The sequence below is a fragment of the Pantherophis guttatus genome, chromosome 2 (genome assembly GCF_059756535.1).
Source record: "Pantherophis guttatus breed Tessera chromosome 2, ASM5975653v1, whole genome shotgun sequence".
Taxonomy (NCBI): domain Eukaryota; kingdom Metazoa; phylum Chordata; class Lepidosauria; order Squamata; family Colubridae; genus Pantherophis; species Pantherophis guttatus.
In genome coordinates, this window is record NC_142064.1 from 126,284,288 (window position 1) to 126,301,474 (window position 17,187).

Below are 17,187 nucleotides of genomic sequence, written 5' to 3' on the forward strand. Positions count from 1 at the left end.
TCATCATCATCATCATCATCATCTTAAAAGCCAGTAGCAACTTTGGAGAGGCACTGGAGTATCTTAAGCACTTAAAGGAGGATGCTTGTAGTTCTAGATTGACAATTTATCATCTTTTAGGTGAAGATGATAGACTTCTACTTGAAGCAATGATGGTGAAGCTTTTGGATTCAGCATGTCCAAAATTTGGTAAATGTCTAACTTGAATCTGTTGGCGTGTCTCACACTCATTCACACACAAAAACCAAAAGAGAAACAATTCTCTATCTCTCCCCCATCTAGCCCATCCTGAACAGAGGCATTCAGTGGTAGCGCCAAGACTGGGCCTGAAGAAGAGGCCTGGGCCTCGATTTTAGTCCAGTGCCACTGCTTTTAACCAAAGTGCTGTTTCACACCATTTTGCAAGGCATGTGAGCCTTGGAAAACAGTGCAATTGGCATGCAGTTCAGCACTCCCTAGAATCTGCCATGCGCCGCTTACCTTCAGGCAATGTTCCCTTCCTGTGGACAGGCCCTGTGGCCTACTGGAGGCTGCTTTGGGTCACATGAAGCCTTTGTTCTTAAAGCTGTTTCAGAAAATGGACTTCCCAAGCCTCTGCACATAAAAGCACACTTCACTCTTGTGTGATTTTGGGAGGTTGCTGAGGATGCGCAAAAACATGGCTTCCTCATGTGATGTCCGGAGGGTCCAGACTCCAGAGGCTGTGCAAGAGCACACCACATTCTTGTGTGGCCTCCACCATCTTCAAAATAGGACAAGGCATATTTTTGATAATAGTTGCTGCCTAAATTGTTAATAAAATGGTTTTCCTGTCTTGGTCTGCTTCATTGGAAAAACATGCATACCAAGCAGTGGTGGGTTCCTCCCGGTTCGGTCCGGTTCGGCCGAGCCGGTAGTGGTGATGATATGACATCACCGAACCGGTTCTCCCCCCGCCTTCCCACCCCCCCACCCTCCCACGTTATTCTTACCTTTTATTTGGTCCCACCCCCAATCTATTGCTGCCTCCTGAGTCCCAGCTGATGACTAGAGGGGAAAAAACTGTTTAAACTCTTGCCGCAGGGCTTCAAAGGGCCGTCCTACAGCTGATCAGTGTTAAAAGCAAACAAATGAGTTGGGTTGTAAGTGCGAGGACCTTCCAGAAATGACTCTGACCAGCTAGCCACGCCCACCTAGTCACATGACCTCCAAGCCACACGCACAAAATAAGCCACGCCCACAGAACCAGTAGTAAAAAAATTTAGAACCCACCCCTGATACCAAGGCATGAGCCTAGAGCAGTGGTGGGTTGCTACTGGTTCACCCCGGATCGGGCAAATGATAGCGGCGACAGCGGAAGGCTCCGCCCACCCGCCGAAAAGCATCACGCAAGAGCGCGGGCGCCCACGCGCAAACTGGTAATGACTGGTTTTGAAACCCGCCCCTGGCCTAGAGACAGATTTGGCCTTCAGCCAGGTGTTGGTGAAGGTTAGCATGTCATCCCAAATGTCATGGCGTGTCACCTTTGACACGTGTCAAAGATGCACTACCACTGACTTAAAGTCTGCCATTCTCTTTCTTGCCCTTCTAAAAGCCAGGCTTATACACTGAGGGGACTTACAAACCAGGGAGCAATGATGACCCATTTGCAAAAATCTTGCTTTTTTTTTTTTTTTTTTTACCATGAAGACGGGGAATAGGGGTGGGGGTGGCAAGGAAGGTGACTATGCAGCGGACCATATTAAAAAAGGATAAAATTATACATAAGACAGGTAGAATATTTCCCTCCATGCCCGCCTCCCCTGACATCAATGCAAAATTGCCATGGGAGCCCGAGGCTCATTCTGACTCACCTTTCTAATATAAAACTTTGTTCTTGAGTACACTTGAACAAGGCTAACACAAACAGAGAGCTTCTGCCGTATGCAGGAAGAAAGAGCTTGGAAAAAGGTAATTCCCCGCAGGCAGAAGAATTAAACATCCTTTTACTCCCCGCTTCGCTGCTTTCACTCATTCGACTTTCTGAAGTTGTGTTTCTCAGAAGCAGATTCTGCCAGGGATTCCCAAAACTGTTCACAGGAAGAACACAATAAAGTCTTAAGCAATAGAGAATAATGATATTACTGAAATGATTGTTTAAAAATAGATTCCAATGGGATTTATTGGTTAAAAAGTTTTGTTTATGGGAAGAAGGGAACCATGATAGGCAAAGTGAGAGGGAAGAGATGGTAATTGGCCTGTTTGTAAGTGCTGCAAATATCAGAAGTTGCTTATTTAGAGATATTTTTCTTGCTTTTTTGTTATTCTTCACGAGAGATGGTATTCACTTACCTTCGCTATTGGTTTGCAAATGCGATCGCCTCCTCCACACATGCGCAAAAGCTTTCTGCACATGCGAAGAGGGTCAAAAACGGGACGTGGTGACATCTGGGTGAGTGGGCGGAGCCTCCCGCTGCCAGCGCTACCGGATCGCACGATCCAGATAGAGCCGGCTGAATTTCACCACTGTTCTTCGCCCTTTCTTTTGCCGTTTATAATTTATTTCTATTTATTACTATTTTTTGGGTTTTTTTTAAAAATCTTTATAATTTTTTTTTAACAAGAATGATTTGTATACAATATATCTATATACTACCAAAACTCTTGGGTCTGTATTGGAAAGTATAGGGCAACAATTATTGAACCAAGGTAAACTTGAATCGGCTAACTTACAGAAGAATGCCAGGACTCCAGTGGGAATGAAATTTGGGGAAGTCGTGGCCACTTCAATGCCATCATGCCTTTCAATCATGCTTCATAATAACCTATAGGCTGTATGGCACAAGGGAAGATGGCTGGGCTATATTCCCACCCTTTGTTCCCTGGATCCAATTGGCTGGTGGCAAGGTCCAACAGTCAATCAGGGATTGGCTACTTTGGACAAGCCAAGTCAATGGGGAAGCCATAAGTCATTCCCACTGCTTTTTTGTCCATGTGGTCATTCCATTGTCCCCTCTCCTCAGCAAAGTCTCTTACTGAAATTAGACCAGTGGACTAATTCCACTGGTCAGCCGAGGAGTCATTTCCAATGCTGCCTGCCAGCTTCCTACAAGCAAAGTCAGTGGGGAAGCCGGCAGGAAGATGGAAATTGCTCCTGCTCCCACTGCTGCATCCAAATGGCTGGCTGTAAGTCCCAAAGGGTGAACAGCAAATGGCTGCTTTGAAACAGAGGCTGAAATATGAATTCTCTTAGGGGCAGTGGGCACGGATGGAAGGATGAGGGTTCAACTGGGATGCCTGTGAGGTAGGGGGTGTTCTCTTGCTCCCCGGAGAGAAGCATCCTTTGGGGTCATGCTGGAATGGATAGAGGGGGTGCAGTTTTCCTCACGGTCCATAACTCCCTGTTATGAAGCACTGTGAAGCACTGGCGGCTCCAGAGGGGCTGAGACCTGTTCCCCCGCCTTTCAGCAAAGTGGCAGGAAGTTCCACAAGTTAGCCAAGGAGGAGAAAAAAATGATTTATTATACTCCCTGCCAGCTTTCCACAAGTCAGTGGGGAAGCCAGCATGAAACTGGAATTGCTTAACCTCCCATTCTTTTTTGTCTGGCTGCGATCATTTTGTTTCTCGTTTAGATAAGAATTTCTAAAAGGTTGCCAAGTGTGTGTGTGTGTATATGTTCATTCCAATGAATTCTCAGGTTATACAGAACAAATATTGTTCTTTCTTCATCCTCAGAATCATGTGGGGCAAGTTGTGTGCTTTCCTAGATGTTATTAGGCCAGGAGAAGAAAGAGACGAAGAAATTTGAAGATAGATTCACGTTTATTATTATCCAAAGATATCAAGCATGTCTAAAGGATCATCAAGGTACCTGCCATCCTTCTGTCAAGGCTTTTAGATTAGTTTTGTGTGATCCAGCTATGGTGGTTTGTTAAAGAAACCATGGCTTAGCAAGTGTAAACCTAACTTATTATCCCCTATCATTAGTTCAGTCTTAATGCTTTGGGCTACAGTTTCCATCTCAAGCCAGTGCATCAATTGGTATTTGGACTGGGAAGGACATAAGGGGTATATAGTATAAGGAATGTCTTCCCTATTCCTTGTTGACAATTCCCATGATTGTTTTCAAAACAAAAAAACCCAAAAAGAACAATCAGACTGATTAAATTTTCTGACACATACTTGGAATACAAGACTGTCGGCTGTTTCTTTTCCAGGAGTGATTACTATAATCATTCATTTATAATTTTATTTGCAAAATATATATAAATATATATATATTTACAAAAATTGGCGCTTATCCTAAGAAGCTTACAACCTAATTGGTGGATTGAAAGAATTAATGTGTGCTGAAAAATATTTAGACTTCTTCTTTCCACAGGTGACCGGAATGAACTTTTTGGGATTTATTTGGAGGCTGGTCAGTCCAAGCAGACATTTTTCAAAGGCCACAAAAACCGCAACTGGAGAAACATAGCACATTCTACCAATAAGTACCCAGAAAACTTTGATGGCAACCATCAAATGGTTATACATTTCAGACTAGTAGTAATACTGGCCAAAACAAAGGCCATCAAATGTTAGCTAAGCACTCAAGAAGCTGGGACTGGTTCTTTTTAGACAATAAGTTGAAGGGTCAAAGAGACAGCTTGGCCAAAGCATCCACTATCCTTCCTATCCAAATATTCTGCATTTATGATCTGGCCATCCGGATGGATGGCCAGAAGGGAAGGCTTTTCAATGTGCAGAGACACGACTCAAAAGTGAGTTTCGGGAGATTTCACGGTAAGCATTTCGCAGCAGCACATAAGGGAAGCAGGTCTCCAGCATATCAACGGTCAAGAAGGATGACTCTTCCACAAGCTGAAAGAGATACATAAAATCAGAAATAAGTCAGAGAAATAATTTACTGGGTTACCTAAGACTGCCACTTGACCAACAGGTTAGAATCAAGCATCCTGCCTGATAAAATATCCAGATTCTATTCTGGACTCCGGAAAGAGTCAGGCTATCTTTGTAAACAATATATATATATATATCACATTCACATTCAGGGTTTGTTTCCCGAAGAAGACAAATTCATTTGCTTTATAAGAGGTGTGGCACTCTTAAAATACTGTTTCAGAACTGCAAAAATCTGTTGGGACCACAGACACCAAACGAAGTCCATCTCAAACAACTGCAACCTTTTGTCTATTCTACAGTCTTGGCGGATTGTGAAATTTATTCCCGATTCCTTGTTTCTATGACAATTCCACAGCTTTAAGGGCTGCTTTACTTTGTTTTTTTTTAAAAAATAAAATATCTATTTGATCTTTTTCGGAAGGTATCTAGGGAAGGAGATTCTATCTCTTTGTCTGTTGATTTTTGGCTGTGTATGATACAGACTGCAGCATTTTTTCTCCACCATGGACACAGCAGAAATTAGAATACTGCTGACCATCCAGCACATCTGATGATGATCAGCAGGAGTTACTGTAGCAATGGGGCCCTGCCAAAGGTGATGCTGATGAAGCAGCTATACCTCTTCTCCAATTGGGATAATGAGTGAATACCAGGCTAGGCTAACTCATTCACACACTCAGGGGAGAAATATTTGCATTTAAATTGCTTTGCTGCAAAAGCTATGTGGCCAGTGAAGAATATCAAATCCCACCCAGGAAGCCAGAGCCCCACCTGGCTGAGCCATCTCCTCCCATCAGCAAGAAAATCAATAACTATCTCCTGCTGCCAAGGGAGCCCCTAATGGAGATGCATCACCTGAACTGCTACAAGGACCACTTTGTTGTCTTTTCCAACCAGGGCAGCTTTTTTTACCAACCCAAGATGTCCAGCCCAGTAATAGTAACCCCCCACTGCCCAAGAAGGAGTGATATTTGCTGTCTCTATCATTGTCATCTGGTGGTGGAGATGTTAGTACAACCAAAAAAATGACCAAAAATGCATAATAAGTATTGATCAGTTTCTCTCATTCTAAACGAAAAGATCTGACATCTAACAACTATTTCCTCATATTGTAAGTCAAGTCATGACATGTAGCTTGGCTTATTTGCTGCAGATTTTGTGCTACTTTATGACAATGGTAAATTAGTGGTGGGTTCCTCCCGGTTTGGCCGAACCGGTAGCGGTGACGATATGGTCCTCGCACTTTTGACCAGTCCTCGAACTTACGACTGTCCTCACATTTTACATTTTTTGCCCTATCTTGTCACCATGGTGAAGAGAAGCAGTTGTGAAATGAGTGACATGGTTGTTAAGAATACAGCACGGACATAAATGTGAGGATGGTCATAAGTATGAGGACCAGTCAAAAGTGCGAGGACCTGTCAGAAATGACTTTTTTCAGCCCTCTGAGTAGTCCCTATACACATAGCCATGGCCACCCTGTCACATGACCAGCTAGCCACACCCACCCAATCACATGACCTCCAAGCTATGCCCACAAAATAAGCCACGCCCACAGAACCGGTAGTAAAACATTTTAGAACCCACTCCTGTGGTAAATGTTTTTTAGAAAGTGGGGCAGCAGTCTGTGGTGCAACAGTTTTCATTACAGAAAGGCCTTGATTTACAATTGGTCACTTAGCAACCATTCAAAGTTATGACGAACCCCCCCCCCCAAAAAAAAGTTCTTATGACCAATTCTGAAGTTACAACGAGTGGAGAGGGGCCTCAGTCACACGACCACATTTTTCGCACTTAGCAACCAGCCTAAATTTATGGCCATTTGGAGAGTCCCACAGTCACGTATCTATGATTTATGATGTTTTTCCAGTTTCTGGGTAGGGGAAAAAAATACCCATAGTGTACAATAAATTTGCTGAACAGCCACAGCATTCACTTAACAATCACTGCAAAAAAAGTCATAAAATTGGATCGGTCATGTGACGATCCAGTTTATAACCATTATGATTTAGGACTGTAGGCTCAGTTAAAGTCATAAGTCGAAGACTAGCATACTTGGTGCATCACTTTATGGTGATTTAATTCAACCATACCCAATGGCCTAAAGGACACTCCTTCAAATTTCTTTCCAAAGTAGGTTTCCCCAAGTACAATGATTTTTATTCATCACTCGTTTTATGGTCACTGATCAAGGCTGTGTACAGTTCATAAAGAGCTACAACACATAAAGACATCTCTAAACAAATGATGCAGATTAACACAGAACAAGCTCAAATATCATATTCATACATTATCTAAAAAGGGAAAAAAGAAACGACTCTCTAAAATGCTTAAGACTAAATTACTAAACAAATGAAAAACTAAAATCCTAATATACCAAACTACTGAAATGCCAAAATGCTATATTAATACACGACTAAATTATTAAAATATTTAAGGTATAACCAGATTTATCAGCCAGACAATCTGTCTCTTTATTACTCTTACAGGTCAATGTTAATTCATTTTTACTTGATCTTAAATTTTGTATATTTATGTGTTTTATTCCATGGCTGTGCACCGCCCTGAGTCCTTCGGGAGTAGGGCGGTATAGAAATTCAATTAAATAAATAAATAAATAAATAAATAAATGTCAATTATTGAAACGTCCATGAAAACAATACAAAAAGCAGTAATTCTTATCTGTCTTGATTTATGTTCCTCCTTATAGCAGCTGTATCTGGCAGGCTGCCAAATAAAATTAGGCTACTTCCCCTGCCATATTAAAATCTTTATCTGCAAGTAGATAATGTACATATAATACATTGAGTACAAATGGGATGTTTTGTATTAGGAGGCTGTTATCTAGATTCCGCGAATATCCCTATAAAGGAGAAGTTGGAATATAGACTAGCTTTTCTAATATAACATTCCCACATGAGCAGGGTCTTTCATTGATCAGGAAGTTCTTGTATCTTCCCTCAGGGATTACTAAAGAAAGGAAGTTGAAATGTTGCAACCTTAAATATCTGTTTACACACAGCCAATTACTGCATGTATACACAGACAAATCCTTACACAGAAATATGAATATATGTGATTCTCTGGGCTTTTTCAATGTGGGTGCCACCAGCAAGCTCCAAGCAAAGTGATCTGATCAGCACAGATATTTCTCAACAATATTTTTCATGATTATTAATGTCCTCTAAAGTTTCACAGCTTTTCTAAGAGTTTTAGAAAGACGACACTTTCACAGACATGATGCAAAAGGAAAGAAGGAGGGAAGAGGAAAAACCAACCAACCAACCATGATGGGTTTGATGATATTTCTTAGAATAATAGCAATAGCACTTAGACTTATATACCGCTTTACAGTGCTTTACAGCCCTCTCTAAGCGGTTTACAGAGTCAGCCTATTGCCCCCAACAATCTGGGTCCTCATTTTACCCACCTCGGAAGGATGGAAGGCTGAGTCAACCTTGAGCCTGGTGAGATTTGAATTGCCAAAGTGCAGGCAGCCGGCAGTCAGCAGAAGTAGCCTGCAGTACTGCACTCTTAACCACTGCGCCACTAATAATGTTAGTTATTAATAAAAAAATAACCTGGTTTTGAATGTTAACAAAACAAAGGAGATCATTGCAGATTTTAGAAAGAGCCAGCATAGTCATGCTCCACTTTGTATCAAGGCTGCAGCTGTGGAGATGGTAAATAGCATTAAGTAGCGGTATCTGGAGGTGCAGATAACTAACAATTTGACTTGGCTTCTTCATATGTTATATTTAGTGAAGAGTGCAAACCAGCATTCATTTCCTGCATCAGATGAGAAGAGCACATCTTTCTCCTTCTGTCCTGGACACTTTTTACAGAGGGACTATTGAGAGCGTTTTAACAAACTGCATCGTTTGGTTTGTTGGCAACAGTGCCTCCGATAGAAAGTCCATACAGAGAGTGGTAAGGACAGCTAAGAAGATTATAGGAAGCTCGCTTCCCATTATTTGGGAAACTGCTTATAAGCACTATGTGCTTAGAGCTCAAAGCATTATTAGAGGCCCCACATCCCCACTTCATGGTCTGTTTCTGTTGCTCCCCTCTGGAAGGAGGTTTTGAAGTATTTCTAGCAGGATTATGAGATTCTGTAATAGCTTTGTTCCCTATGCCATCTGTCTGGTAAACTCACAAGATTCATTTTTCTCGCGATGTATATGTATACATCTGAACTAGACTGTGATGTTTCTCTGTGTCATATAGGTGTGTATACAGTATGTGGGTATATATTGTACATAATGGCTATCTTTGGAGAACTGAATGCAACGAAATTCATTTTAATGTATGCTGATTAGTGTACATTTAAAGTGACAATAAAATTCTACTCTACTCTACTCTACTCTACTCTACTCTACTCTACTCTACTCTACTCTACTCTACTCTACTCTACTCTAACGTTGGATCAGATTTTACTCCTGGTCTCTACAACCTTGTGCTTTTAGCACAGAGATAGGGACTATCTGGCATGCTAGCTACTACACCTCAAACAGCATCCTTCACCACTGTTTATATTAGTTTTAATTGATGGAGATGATTGAACACATTTTGCAGGTCACAAGTTACTCACTTCTACCTTAGAAGTTTTTATTTCTGTCTCCAGATATTACCTTGGGAAAAAAATAAAGCAATCTAATCTGATTCTCATTTATTTGAAGCACAGTATTAAAGAAACACACATCTAATAGCCTAAAATGGCCTAACCTTTAAGACACTTACCAGGTACAGGAGCAATGAGATGGACTCCCAGTTTTTGGCTTTCATCCGATCAACTTCTTGCCCTCCCTGTGAGATGCTAGCAGAAGCCAGCTATGGAGATAAAGAAAAGATAACAGAACTTCAGCCAGTTTTCCAATGATAACAAAAACTAGAACTATAAGATTTAATTGAAATGATTAAAATGTAAACTGCAGATCTAAACTCTTTCCCAAAAAAGAATATTGGTCAAGTTGAGGAAATTATTAGACCTCACAGAACAAGACATTGAAATTTTGGTGGGTTACAAAGTGCACCCATGCTTGAACAAAAGACAACCCACCTCCCTGTTTTAAAGACCAAGCATAGTATCAAAGTTTGTCCTATTTATTTTCAGATGGAAACCACAATCAGAAGTGGACATTTTATGTATTTGTAATTTAGATTTATAAAGCTGTCCAACTCAACACTGACTTTGGGTGGTGTATAGATTAAAAATAGATACAGTACCTAAAACAAATAAAGAAATAACAAAAATAAATGTAGCGGAGGAACAGACATATAACGAAAGAGATACTGCACACTAGCTGGGCGCACCCCAACCTACCCCAGAGCTGGAAGAAATATAGTAGCTTTTCGTAGATAATTTAAAAGCTTGTGCGGGTTGGAACAATTTAAATTTCTGAGCATTCCAAAAAGCAGGTATGTCTCCCTTTGTCCCATCATATTAGATTGCTTAACAGATGAGACATAATCTGTGCCGGTTGTGTCGGATTTTACATGGTAGGTAGAAATCATAGGACAAAGCTGGTCCCAGGAAGATAACCAGGTCATGAATGGTTTCATAAGTGATAACAAGCATCCTGAGTTGCATTCATCAGTTAACTGATAACTAATGCAGCTGAAGTACTGGAAGTGTTACATGGGCATACCAAGAGTCACCTCTAACTGTTCATGCTCCTGTGGATCATCAGCATACTGATGATACCTGACCTCCTGTCATTTCTTGACCTGACCCAACAGTTTCACGTAGAGGTTGAATAGAGCCCCAAGGCAAACCATAAATCACAGGCTCCGGCTGGACCTCTCTCCGCTTGTCAACACCAAATGGAAGCAAGACAATCACAGCAGCACCATAACTCTCATTCCCAAGCCCTGTTTCTAGTCCAGAAGAATGTCATGATTGACACACTGACTAAGAGTTCAAGAAGAATGAAGACAACTGTTAACATTTCCATCCGCACTTTACCAACAAGGGTGTTCCACACTGTGTCTGTACTGTGCCTTGGCCTGAAAACTGACTGAAAATGGTCCATATTATCTGTCTCCTCAAGGGCACCCTGAAGCTGTGGTTTGACCCCTTTCTTAACAACCTTCACCCAAAACAGAATGCTAGACTGGATAAAATTTATCCAGAACCATTGGGTCAAGTGATGGCTTTTTGAAGAGGAGGCATGCCTCTGACTCCTTCAAGGCAGGAAAAACCACCCTCTCTTTCAAGGATGAATTTACCATCACAGGCAACCAACCACTTGTCACCTCCTATGAAGCCTTAAACAAGGGACGTAGATCTAATAGGCATGTGACTGGACTAACATTTCATTTCCAACTCCTCAAGAATCCCATAACGAACAATTCTTAGTTAACAGGACAAGATTGTGTCTTGGCCAGTTTGTCAGGACCTGTCCAATTGGAATTTAACTCAGAGTGGAACCAAGCGACTTTCTCCATCAGATGCTATGGAGCAGCACAAAGATAGTGTTGAAGTACGTATTCAGCAACTATTAGTAAAATATGAGGAGGAAAACAGGAATCCGTGAGAAAGAACTTCAAGATTATCTGACCTTGGCGCTCTTTGATCTAAGATGAGGGAAGAGGAAATGCTGTCAGGCTTTCTGTTATTACATCTATTATAAAGTAGAAATCTAATATTTCTGATGATGATGTTTTCCAACTTCAGATCATGTCACAGTTGCCCCACATATGCCATGTGACCATCAGTGTGTATTAAGTCCTCAGTTCCCTGGGTCAGGTCCATGTAGCCAACATCTCCAGAGCTGCATCAAATTCTGTCACGTGAAGACAAGCAAAGTCTCCCAGAACTATCCATCTTGGATAGCTGCTGAGCTCAATGACAGAATTAAACATCTTAAGCAGCGATATCTCTGGGTAGCAGGAAGGACAGTACAGCAGCAACAAACTCAGCTGCTCCCTTGAGCTCAACTTCAGGCCCAGGGTTTCACATCTATTATCTGCAGCTTAAACGCTCTGAAAACCACTAGGGCTTTCTAGATGAGCTTTCTTTCTCCTCAGCGTTGCTCTTCCCAAGCTGTTTTTCTTTCCCCTGGGGAAGAAGATAAGATCCATTTCTCTTCCCCTCCTAGATAGGACAAAACTCCATGGGAAGGGCAGGAAGGTCTCTCTTATTATCCCTGTCCTGAGCTGTGTGAAACATTTTCCCTCTGCCAATGCTAAACCTGCCGTTTGTTTGTTTGTTTGTTTGTTTATTATATTCTTCCTTTATTATTTTTAAAAATATCTCAAGGTGGTGAACATATCTAGCACATCTTTCTCCACCTACTTTCCCCCAAACGACAACCCTGTGAGGTGAATTGGGCTGAGAGAGAGTGACTGGCCCAAAGTTTATTTATTTATTTATTTATTTGGTTCAATTTATATGCCGCCCTTTTCCGGAGACTCAGGGCAGCTTACAATGCGTTAAGCAATAGCCTTCATACTTTTGTATATACCTGCTTAGTAGGGCTTTTGCCGCCCCCCCCCCCCCCCCCCACAAGCGGTGTTCTTTTATATACAAAGTCAGTTTATTGCCCCCACAAACCAGGTCTTCATTTTACCTACCTCGAAAGGATGGAAGGCTGAATCAACCTTGACCCTGGTAAGATTTGAACTTGCAGTAATTGCAGGCAGCTGGTATTACTTAACAGTGCTTTAGTCTGCTGCGCCACCAAGGCTCCACCAAATTACCAAGCTGCTGGCTTTCATGGCTTTACGAATAGCTTTGAAAGCAGAAGGACTGCCCAGCAACATTCAAACAAGAAGCCAAATGCTCTCTGTCTCTCACACACATAATATTTTCTCCAGAGCCTCTGTGTGTGTGTGTTTTGAAATCCAGGATCCCATTCAAGCAACTAAAATCTTTGTCAGACTGACTTCACTGATTGCATTAGAAGGTCTCTGTAAGTAAGGGTTGTCTTCCGTTATTTCAAGTTAATTCCCTTTAATATTTGAGAGAATTGACTATATCAAAAGAGTTCCTTTTGGGAGATGGATAGCTTTATAAATTTAATACATATGTAAATTGAAATGGGCATTTCCCATTAAAACCTTCCTCACGTGTAAAGACTGCAAGAAATACTGCTAATTCTTAGGATTATAAGATTTAGTTAGGTTCTTACTTTTCATTTTTTTCTAGAGATATTCTGAAAGGTATCTTCCTTTCCCAACTTGCATCAATACGATAGAACTCCCCAAAAAATTTTCCACACCATATTGCCTTCATGTCATCCCATGCCCATGAGTCACCCTTAATTAAAAAGTAGTATTTCCCCCTTTTTTTTCTGGTACCAAGGAAGGTAAAATCCATTAAAATTTATCCCCATTACTTTGGAAGGAAGTCAGATGACTAGTAGGAAAGAGATGAAGGATAAGATTAGCAATAAGGGCAGACAATTTCATGCCCGTATAGTTTTCTTGTCAACCTCGAAACGGATCAGGCCTGCCACAGCCATTTTTTTCCGTTTCTCAGATTGCCACAGTGTTGGGGTGGGGGGAGTCTGGAATGTCAGCCCAGACAACAACAACAACAAACCATCCCATGGGAACCAAGGTCATCTCAATAGGTGCTGGCCAGAGACTGAAGGGAGTTGCCAAGGAGATGCCAGGACACCTAATTGGACAATATGACCTGTGATCATGAGGGAGGGAATTATCTATTCTTTAATTATAATGAAACCGCAGAAAATATTTAGAGCTGATTTCGTTTTCATTCATGCTGAAATAATGTATTCAATAAAACAGTCCTTTGAGAAAGCTGAATCTCGAAGTGCTGAACTGGCTGGGTTCGTTAGCAACAGCAATAGCACTTAGACTTATATACTGCTTCACAGTGCTTTAAAGCCCTCTCTGAGCGGTTTACAGAGTCAGCATATTCCCCCTAACAATCTGAGTCCTCATTTTACCCACCTCGGAAGGATGGAAGGCTGAGTCAACCTTGAGCCTGGTGAGATTCGATCTGCCAAACTGCTGGCAGCCAGTGATCAGCAGAAGTAGTCTGCAGTACTGCACTCTAACCACTGCGCCACCACGGCTCATTAGTCAGAACTTTGACATTTCCGTCAAAAAAGAATGAAAGGAAGCATTTCGAGTCCAAGGGTGTGTCAAGAGATTCAGCCTAGCTACTAGCAGCCTAATTTCATTTTTTCCCCCCTCCTGGAAACATTCAAAGAATCTACCAATGGGTTAAAACTAATTCTTGCTCTTTTAACAGCACATACACACACACCCGCCCCAATCCTAGCCTCCATCAACAAAAGCTTGCCTACCCCATCTATTTTTTCCCCCCATCCTTCAAATTGAGCTGAGTTCAGGCAAAACATGGAAGTTGACTGCTGCTTCCTTCTTGGATATTTATTTTTGTTCAACTTTCCTGACTAGCTTAGAGCCTTCATAGTCTATCACATAGTATTAACCAAACCCAACATTGCTTAGCCATCAAGCTCAGACAAGTGGTGCACCCTGCCCTACCCACTAAGCAGACCTGGCCAGGGAACCAATTCACTGGTAGGCTAAAACTATTTTGATTGCTACCGTATCATAAATGAGGAGAGAAACGTGCAGGTCTGATTGTACCTCTTCTAGGGGTGGGATTCAGCCAGTTCGGACCTGTTCGGGTGAACCGGATGTTAATTTTAATCTGGTTCGTCGAACCGGTAGTTGCAAAGACTGGCTGACCCTGACCACCCCTCCCCTCCCCTCCCAGGAGTCTCCACGTGGCCCATTTTGGATGCGAGGTAAGTGAAGGGCCCGCGCGAAGGCTCTGGGAGGGTGAAAAAGAAGCCTACTGGAAGTACCGGAAGTCTGAAAACGGGCCCGTTTCCGGCCTCCAGAGGGCCTCCAGAGCCCAGGGAGGCCGTTTTTGCCCTCCCAGAGGCTTGAGGAAAGCCTCCGGAGCCTGAGGAGGGCGAAAAACGGGCCTACCGGAAGTACTGGAAGTACCGGAATGTTAGATGTAAATGCCTTATTCTCTAATGTGTAAATAATGTATATAAGAACATCAAGGGTTAATTCATTCTTTGATTCCTAATGTATTCATGACTCATCACTCATTCTCATGACTCCACCCCCTGTGTATATAAGGAGCTACCCTCCACAGTTTCCCTGCTTCTATCTGTGAATATTCAGTGAATATAGAATGCCTTTATGTAAATAAAAAGAGTTGTATTTGAACTCTTAATTCTCTAATGATTTATTGAGTCCGATCCAGAAAAACATCGCAACAATCTGGTAGCAGAGGATGGTTTGATTGACTCAATAAGAACTTAAACATATCTAAAAGAGATAGGCCCAACACCAGGGCATACAGCAAAGAGATGGAAGAAGATCAAGAAATAATAGATGAACAAAAAGAAAAGGAATTGAAAAGCAGTCCTCTCGGGTCTGAGATATTAAAACTGCTAAGACTCAAAGCAAAAATCAAAAACGTCATAAAAAGCGAAGGAATGACAAAAGGAAAAGAAATTCACGCAAATGAAAATAAGGACTCGAAAACGGTGAGCGATTTACCTACAAATAAAATTACAACGAAAGAGAGAAACACTGATCCCGCGCAAAATTTTGAATGGCAGCCATCTTGTTCTCAACAGACTTCCAAGATGAGCGAAACTGAACCAATCAAAGGACAAAATTCAAAATCTCTGGCGCGAAAAGATCCTCTCGATGCTGAAAACGAAAAGGAAAGACTTTATAACTCAGAAGAATCAGACACGGAAATTGAAGAAACACCAACAGAGATACAAATAGAATCAGCAATAAAAACACTCTTTAATGTATTTGGGCCAAAACTAAAAATCACCAGGGAATCGCCGAAGAAGCAAGCGAACGAACCGATGCCTCGGGACCTGCACGCCTACACCCCAACTTCGAGAGCGACGACACCAGAGCCCAGAGAACCTTGCCGATTCCGCCCTGCACCAAGGACAGAAGCAAGCGACATCGCTCACAAGAGAAAGAAAAGAACAGCCGTCGTCACCAGGACCCCAAAGACCGAGCCAGAAACCGACTCATCCGAAGAGGAGACGAGCGAGCAAACGGCAGTGGAGAGAACCTTCCACGACGGAGACAAAGAAAGAATGAGCAACGCGCATGCGCGAAGTCAAGAAAACAACCCGGGAAGATTCGAACTCATGAGGGAACCACACAGACTCGTTGCTGACATCCCTACACCATTCTGCAATTTTCTGCATTTGCAAGACCACAAACTGCCTCAGGTTGTAAGTAACGGCCAAAGTAATATAGGAAACTTGCCTAGTGACTTCCCAAAGTTAAGGGTTGATGGTATTAATCTACAAGAATGGTATCAGCAGCTTCAGGTTATTTTCATGAAAGAGAACTTATTATTTTTTATCACTAATCCTCCAAGAAGACCTTGGACTTTAAAAATAGATAGATTACACCATAGAGCCTTTTTTCTAATAATAGCCAGTATATCTCCTGCAATGTATTATAGCATCAAATCAAATCTGACTGTTTCAGAAATTATTCAATGTATGTTTAATTTGTTCCACAGCGACAGTGTAGCCACTACAACAAGAATGTCCAAAGAATTCTTTTCATCTAGAGTAAAACCAGGGGTTTCTATAAGTGAGCATTTAATATGTTTAAACAAAATAAGGGCTGAACTGCATTTAAGGGGAGAAGTTATTTCAGACCAAACAATGAAAAGTGTTATTATTAACTCACTTGACTCATCATGGGACAATTTCATGTCACATCTTGATACCATTAACTTAGGATATTTATCCATAGAAAGTCTATCCAACAAATTGATAGCTGAAGACAATTCGAGAAAAAATCAATCTAACAATCATACAGAACATAGACCTGTTAGGAAAGTAGCTTTCCAAGAAAAATATAATGAAACATATAGATGCCATAATTGTGGGTCCAAAGAACATAATAGAAGAGATTGCCCCAGATTTTCAAAAGAAAGGCACAGACATGAACAGACACAATCATAGACAGCCTTCTATAGAAAGGCATAGATATAGGAGTCCACCAAATTATAGAGAAAATAGAGGGGGCAGAGAAAGCTCAAGAGATAAAAAATCTGGTTCACTGAATGGACTAAATAAACATGACAATACAAAACCCCAACAAAGTGAAAATAATAATTGGCTCATCGATTCTGGAGCTACAAACCATACCACTAACAATAAAGATATATTGTCTTCTTTTACAGAAGATAAGTTTGTAATAAAAGTAGCCAATCAAGAAAAGGTTCAAGTACTAGGCAGAGGGAATGTAATTTTGTCTGGTTTAGGAAAAATAGAGGGGGTATTGTTAATACCCGAAATACCTCATAACATATT

The 17,187-nt window shown here is 41.5% G+C and overlaps 1 protein-coding gene across 1 annotated transcript in view; it reads right to left on the reverse strand.

Moving 5' to 3' along the window:
- Positions 1-3,762: 3,762 nt before the first annotated feature.
- Positions 3,763-17,187, reverse strand: part of NCKAP1L (NCK associated protein 1 like) — a 97,991-nt gene continuing 84,566 nt past the window's right edge. Inside the window, exons 30-31 of the mRNA XM_034419289.3 lie at positions 9,605-9,694; positions 3,763-4,822 (exon numbers count right to left, since the gene is read on the reverse strand). Of these exons, the coding sequence (XP_034275180.2) occupies positions 4,697-4,822; positions 9,605-9,694 (216 nt within the window). The 3' untranslated portion in view covers positions 3,763-4,696. The remainder of the gene's footprint in view (positions 4,823-9,604; positions 9,695-17,187) is intronic.